Source organism: Carettochelys insculpta, chromosome 4 (genome assembly GCF_033958435.1).
Source record: "Carettochelys insculpta isolate YL-2023 chromosome 4, ASM3395843v1, whole genome shotgun sequence".
NCBI classification, from domain to species: domain Eukaryota; kingdom Metazoa; phylum Chordata; order Testudines; family Carettochelyidae; genus Carettochelys; species Carettochelys insculpta.
In genome coordinates this window covers 43585101-43592884 of record NC_134140.1, presented here as the reverse complement: position 1 = coordinate 43592884, position 7784 = coordinate 43585101, and the positions used below count along the sequence as shown (strand labels likewise).

The 7784-nt window shown below is 38.0% G+C and overlaps 1 protein-coding gene across 3 annotated transcripts in view; it reads right to left on the bottom strand.

Annotated features, from left to right (window-relative positions):
* Positions 1-1537: 1537 nt before the first annotated feature.
* UBE2K (ubiquitin conjugating enzyme E2 K) overlaps positions 1538-7784 on the bottom strand; it is a 75067-nt gene continuing 68820 nt past the window's right edge. For all 3 annotated transcript variants that reach the window (XM_074992642.1, XM_074992643.1, XM_074992644.1), the window contains 2 exons: positions 7386-7514; positions 1538-6965 (listed from right to left, as the gene is read on the bottom strand). In XM_074992642.1, coding sequence (XP_074848743.1) covers positions 6891-6965; positions 7386-7514 — 204 coding nt within the window. In that variant the 3' untranslated portion in view covers positions 1538-6890. The remainder of the gene's footprint in view (positions 6966-7385; positions 7515-7784) is intronic.

The following is a 7784-nucleotide window of genomic DNA, read 5'->3' as shown; positions in this document are numbered from 1 at the left end:
TGACTTCAAAGGGCTAGCTTACACAATGCCTGGACAGGTACCCAGTGTGAAAGTGGCATTCTAAATGGATTACTGGCAGATGACGATGTAGGAGAACTAAATGTTTTTGAAGACGACCAGGGTGGGAGAAAGTTTTTCAAACGTGCCCAAGTCCCATAGCCTTTCAAAGTGCCACTGTGATGTTTGAAAATGTAGTTCACATCCTATATTTGAGGTACTTTTTAAAAAATGTTACCCTTCTTCTTCTTCTTCCAGCTTGGCAGGGATGTGTCCTGTTTGTTCCTTCAAGGGGGAAGGAGTTGAATAGCTGTCGTGGTGTCCCTTATCCTTTTCTCCTCTGCAGTTTATGCAGTTCTAATGCCACTGCCTTCTATAATCACAGCTAGTAGATGAGAATGGCTGTTAATTCAGCTGGAGGTCCAAGAGTGAGACATTGCACCTTGCATTGTAGTGACTGCAGTAGCATGGGTTATAGCACATTTGGCAAGAGTTATGCCTGAATACCAGCAACTTACACAACATTTACCTCTGACTGGATGTAACATTAGGCACTACACTCAGCAAGAAAGCAAGCTCTGTCTGCTACAGTTACTACCCTGTTCAGACACCCAAATGCCACTATACCCTACTTGTTTATACTAAATACCTGAGTTAGACACCTAGAATAGTACTTTAGCACTACAGTAACTGAAGCGCTCATTACAGAATCTTGAAATAGTTTACAAGACCAAACCCATGCCATCTTCATATGTTTTTCTTAACCTTGGTGATGGAGTTAGTGCTGTGTTTATAACAAAAACAAAGGCTCACACAGAGAGGGAACTATGCAAGCAGTCAAGATACATGAGTTCATTAACATTAGCACTTGTATAGCAAACAATGAAGAACTGAATTAGTAGAAGGGCAAGAGTTCTATTGTATTTTAATATAACTTAGTTGGCTGTTTTACTCTGATATGTTACATAAGTTTAATAGCTTTTCTTTACTGGAAAGTCAGGGGGTGCAATACTTCTGTCAGTTCTTTCACACCACTGAAAGACGAAGCAGGCCCCGTTCATCTCCTTTAATGTTCAGAGGTGAAGAGTTTTAGCTAACGGATGGCCTTTCACTTTTTTCCATCTAAAAACTGAATACAGCTCATCCAAACTGAGCAATCCATTTATAGTAAGATGTACATCCTAGGGCATGGATTAGTAGTAGCCTGTTGAAAAATGCTCAGAAAAGGTCTCAAGAAGTTTGGGGTTTTAACAGAATAGTTGCAGGAAAGTAAAAAACTTAAGTTACCATAACTGCAGTATTTTAAAATTTCAGCACATCAGGTTGTCCTCGCTCCAGTGTATATGCATTTGCCTGACCTCACTAGGCTGACTTATCTGCCTTAAAAAGGCTTTCATAGTTCCATGTTCAACATCAAAGCTACCTTGAATTTCAGTCTGCTTCTCTACCTGGTGCACTGCCTCCCAGTCCATCTCAGATTGAGGAAGAAGTGTTACCAGAAATCAGATGAAAACTTTTCAGGGAAACATGCATTTATTGTTAAGCATTCCCAGTGAAAATCAGTATATTTTTAAAATGTGTATTTATTTAAAAAAATCATGTGTACAAAAGTGTTGTCTAGTTTTTATCCAAGACAGAAAACACTGATGCTTCACTCCAGCCCACTCCCACTCAGCCTTTACATGAAGTTAAATGCCCAGTATCAAACCACCTCCACTATTCTTTTAAAAAAAAAGAAATCAAAATATGAGATGGAAAAGGCCTCTGATAAGTGGGAGTCTTCAGTGGTTGAAATCAGCATTCCTATGATAGCAGCCTCCTTCAACAGTTGTTGGAGAGAGAGAACACAGCACTTTCAGCGTGTATTTCCTCATCTGAAACTTAGGTATTCCAACTTACATTTTCAGTGAATGGTTCAGCCTCATAACCAACTGGCTAGCTATTTTTTTATGCTGCCCACAAGCAGGTAACAATAAGGAGCGGGAACATCAAAGTACAGTGCAAATGACTTGTAACAATCCGTCCATTGGTAAATGAATCTGAAAAGTAAAGTTGCTGAGGTTGCCCACAGAGCATTATAGTAAAAATGAAAACCAACACACACCTTACACATCTAACAACATATCAGCTGATGAAGCAGTAAAATTGGGAAGATGATAGATTTAGCCAACTTCAGAACTAAGATGCCCCCCCATTGTTCCCAACATCTACTGGGCTCAATAAAGTAACTCCTCTTCCCCCTGCCCCTCCCCCCCCAAAAAAGTTGACTGCTGTGGGCCTGGAGGAGCTACCATGCACTGCTCCCACCAGGGGTGCAGCACATACACTGGCTGACTGGCACTGATGTATGCACCCCACCCCTGGTGGGAGGAGTGTGTGGTGGCTCCAGCAGAGGCTCCTCCAGCAACAGTAGCTCTGGTGAGTGGCAGATTTTTTTTTTTTTTTTGGGGGTGGGGGGAGAGCAGAGCTGGAGCTAGGAGAGCCAGGCAGGGGGTGGACAGCAAACCCTTGCATTCAATGGACTTTCAGGAATAGCAGACACTTCTCCCCTTCAGTAGTCCATTAAATTGAGGGTTTACTGTAGTTTTAATGGAATATGGATGAGCAAGCTACTTGAAGACAGTCAAATAATAAACCCTTTTCTGTTCCCAAAGCAACACTGAAAAATTAGGGTATTCAGTGAAAATTCTGGGTTTTTTACTCTCCCCCCCTCCCCCAACAGAACAGCTTTGTTTGTTTTATACTACTGTGATGCAATAAGCATAGAAAAGTTAAACACTTATCTGTTTAGCCAATTGCTCTCATACATTCTACAAAACAATCCATGATCCACCATAGTGTCTTCGGATTTTAAGATCTATCCCATGCTAACAATTCCTTCCTGTCCTTTAGTTTCAGAAGTGTTTTAAAACTGGAGTAGCTCAAAGCACAGCAAGGAATTGTTAGCGTGGGATAGTTTTATACCCCTAGCGCATTGATAACTAAATGTTTGTATGGAGAAGCCTTTCCTCTGTCACTCCAACATCACTACCATCTAGCTCTTCAAAAGAGCAACTGTACTCCTGGTGCCATTTGTCCCCACCCAACAGCTGTTTAAATATTTTAGCAATAAAATTCTTATTTAACATGCATCCCTCCTGGGCTTGTCTCCAACAATAAGCCAGGCTCTTGCACCTTAGGAACGAAGCAATAGGCATGCACACAGTTAAGCCTCCCTTTGCTCTGAAAGCTGACTTCTTCACAATAATTGTATACAGCCACCATAGTAAACAAGAGCGCTTACTTCAAATTGCATTTGATTTTCCATTAAGTGACATGTACTCTCTCAAGTGCAAGGTCCAACTTCCAGCTGTTTGATGAAGGTTAATTTTGCATAGTTCGTGTTTCCATTATCCACATCACATAATGTAGATTTGCTGTTTCAATATAAGTCTCTTTTTGGCTAATTAATTTATCCTTTCAGAAACAAAATGTCTATATGCCATCCATTGGTGTTCCCAACCCAAATGTATTTGAAATAAAGTTCTGTGCACTGATAATCAGGAACAAATTTATGGTCAACAACATTTGTAGTACTTAATTCCATAAATAAATACTTCCTGACTCATAATAGCCAAGGCCCCTTGTAGTCTGGGACAAGCTGCACCTAAATTCTGCTCTAAGGCTGCTACTATGGGTGGTAGTCTGGGGTTGGAAATTTGTGGCAATTTCAGATAAATAAGAAAACGGAGCTTTTTACTGAAATGCAGAGTAACATCTGACATAGCCTTTTTACATTAAATCAATTTTACATTCTCTAAGTTTTAATTTCCCAATAGATACATTTTAGTGAGAACTCAGAAATTGGAATTTTTCACAACTAGATGGTGTAAAAATGGAACGTTTGGCACTTGCAAGAGAGCCAAATCTAATGGCAATGGGAAAGGCAGATTTTTTTGCTTCTGAATGTCAGAAGCTATTTTAAATTTGTGAGGGGCAAGAAATGAATGGAGTTTCTTGTTCACCAAAAACAATATTCAAGAATAACCAAAACTCCATTAAGTAGATGCTGCTGCTAAATTGTCCAGCAGTTGCAATTTAGCTGACATTCAAGTAATCCCTAAGCTACAGCATTAGCAACTATTGAGGGGGGAAAAAATATGGTCCACCATAAAAAAACCTGAACTACAATTTAACATAGTGACTTTATAAAGACTAAACAACTGAACATCTAACAGATTGCTAGAGTTCAACCTTGGCCCAAGTTACACAAATGTGATACAAAATACCCTTATTTTAACGCTGACAGTTACCCGAAAACAGAAATGTGCCCTACTATGGCTTCAAATGGAAAATTCATAGGAAAGTTATGAATATCCGCCTAATATTGGGTCACTCATCCCCCATCCAGCTCTTGAGAATCTCCCTTGCTGCCAGCATCTGGGAGGGGAAAGTGGAAAGAAAGAACACGCTGGCATCTGTACAATCTTAATTTGAACAGAAATGCAAGGGAGGACAGTTTTGCAATACCACAAAGAATTTAGGTACTCAGCAACAGAAATCCCAAGGGGGAATTGTTTCAGTGGTGACGGTCATCAAGTAAAGCCATCTTCCCCTCCCACTTTTCTTCTGTCTCCATCTTCCTTCCCTATTGCATTCCTTTATATGCTTGGAAATTTTGCTCTGGTTATCATTGGAGATATGGCTCAGTGTCCTTAAGAGACTAATCAAAATGACAGATCCAGGAGCTATAATGAAGTTTTATGTCCCCTAATGATTTCCAAGTTCCTTCCTTTGATAAACAGCAGCAAAGAACAAGGGAAACTAGTAATTGGCCAATTACAATTACCACCAGGGTAAATAATATGTAAATGAAGTTATCAAAATGTTCTTATCAAGTTACATAACAGAAAAAACAGTAACTTGAGTTTTTAAACACAAATGGCAAAATTGCCATAGCTTTCTACTGTTTCTAGCTATTACCTAACAAACCAGTTGAGCAGTAGCAACTTTAATTGTTAAAAAATAAATAAATATCAAGGACAAATCAAAAAAATCTTGTTTCCTTTGGCATCTCTGCAAATGACTACACTACTGCATGAAAAATCACTGCGCAAACCTTAGAAAGCAGTACAGAAATACTATAGCAACCGTATTTAGTATTGCACTGATGTGAGTTAAAAAGTATTGTCTGTCCTGCAAGTATTTTTGAAGTACTAACTCATTAGAATACTGCAGGGAGCAATCTTATATTAGTTAAGTCCTGTCCATTTCTAGTTCTGTTTCCCCTACTCCTTTGCTCCAGACACAGAAGTTCAATAATATTCTCCATTGCTTCCAGTATAATTTACGAACCTGATCTTCTATGAAGTGTGACACTGTTACAGGTCATTTTAAAGTTCAAGCAAAAAGAACATACATTTCCTTTCCTCTCCCCACCCCCAAACACACACTTATTTAGACTATTGCATAAGAGAAGACAGTCATAGAAAAGAAGCCTTTTATGGTAAACTATTATCCACAATCCCCAGTCTCTACTCTGTTTCTTTTCTATTTTAGCTGAAAGTTTCATGTCTGATGTATGTTCCAAAATATCCAAAAAGACAGTACAACTTTCTTTAGATGGATGTACTAATGTCTGAGGTTACAAACTAATGATTTTCAAGCTTTTAAACTTAGGATGAAATGTAATTTTAATACGAATAGAAAGACTGACTATGTACAAGCAAAGGTAATTTCAGTTCTCGTTTATCAGAAACATCAATCCAAAAGAAAGTTCAACTGAGAACACACTTCTACTTCTATGTGCATTTGAAGTATGTACAGTAAAAACACCAAACACAGCCTCCAAGTATCAACTAGGGAAAAAATCCAAACGAGTGAATTTTTAAAGTAAGCAATCCACATACTGATGCTCGAAATAAAGCTAGAAAGCTGTTGCAAAAACACAGCTGATTGCATTACAGCAAGTACTCAAAGAAAAAAAATTGTTTAATTCTCAATACACTGGAGAATCAGTTGTTCTCTCCTCAAATCCAGTGAATTCACACTATCCAAATGTATTAAAGGAGTTCTGTGTAGCAAACAAAGGCGCTCCACCTTTTTTGTGCTATGTCCAAACATACCAAATCTTTATATGATTGTGTAGCAAGTATGAGGGTTAAACACAGTTACTGATTATTGAAAATATACCATTTAAACTGGCAACTAAGCTACTGTTAATGGCACCCAGACCCACAGATTATGGAAAGGAATCCAGAATATTTTAGGTGTGTGGTGTTAGGGAGAACAGGTTTCCCAGTCACTTGACTAAGAAGAAAGAGGTTCTGAACAGGTCACCATTTTGAACTTTGGGTAAATCTTAAAATGCTTTCAGGAAAAAAGTTAATTCAAGTACTTAAATGGTGCTCTCTTCAGCTACCCTATTTGAAATGTCTAGTAAAGTACAAGCATGCAAATATAGGTCAATAATCCACAGGCACACAGGATCCATATTAAAAACAGTAAGCTAGCTGTGATGAGTGACACCAATTTTGATGACTGACACTCAAAAATGTTATCTGAATAATTAAATCAGAATCCTGAAGCAAATTCCTGTTAGTCTTGGTCACATTGCTAAACACTAAAGTAGGCATGTTCCCCCCACACCCCCCCGACTTGTTTTAGCTGAGCTCAAAGAATTTTTACAATATTTAGTAAGAAAAAATTAAAGTATTTCCCCTTTTAAATTTACACAGATGTTTAATTAGCTTTATTTACAGAGCAGTTTTTCAGTCTCCAATAGTGCCTAGATAGCATCATCAGGCTAGAGGGCCAGTTTTAAAAGAGAATCTATATAGAATCCTAAAAATAATAGATGGTGAATGCTCCTCAGAAAGGGCAAGCTGGACTATAGAAGCAGCTCTTTACATGGCTCAGTTACTCAGAAGTAATTCTGTTGCAGTCTCTACATCCCACGATTTTGAAGACAAGGCCACTATTACTGCATTCTGTGAAGACAAAATAAAGGAAGTGAGACTTTCAGGGTGTGAAGTTGCTCTTCACATTAATCCAGTTATAGCCCTGAAGGTTTGTCTAGTGACTGCACACATGTATCAATACATCAATTTTTACATTACTAGTCACTACAGCCTAAACTGAATTTGTTGCACTAAAAGCTTAGAAAAATTATTCAATTCATTATAAAAATTACTAAGTTACTTTATTAGTATAAAAGACATGGTATGTTAAGCATCCAGTTGTCACCAAGAAGAAAAACAGCCATCTAAATAAAGCGATCAGATGTACTGATGATTATGAAAGTAACAAAACTTTTATATTAATTTGAACTATAGTTCACATTACATATACAGCTGTCCAATTCCTGTCTTGTTAAAAAACAAAGTACACGTATGTACACACGTACTTACCCTATCAAAGCCCATAGCACAAAGGTTTTCTATCTTTTTGGTGTATTCTGGACTAGAAACTGGTGCTCCAGCATACACATGTGCCCAAAGTCGAGCAGTCTGTTTGAACATTTCTGGGTTTTGTTTGTACTATGCAAAAAGAGGGAAAAAAAAGAATCAGTATAATTGTTCAGTAAAGTACAAATAAAAACTAGAAGATTTTGGCAAATTCCATTCTATAAATCCTTCTACATATAGCACCTTCAAATCTTGTGATGTGTAGTTTACCCCAAAGTGAAATTTGGAGTTTTTGGTTAGCTGTTGAGGATCCAAATCTATACAAGCATGAGTCACAAGCATCAAGTAACAATGAGTTTGCACTTATATTCCAAGAAGACCTTTACATGTACAATCAAATTC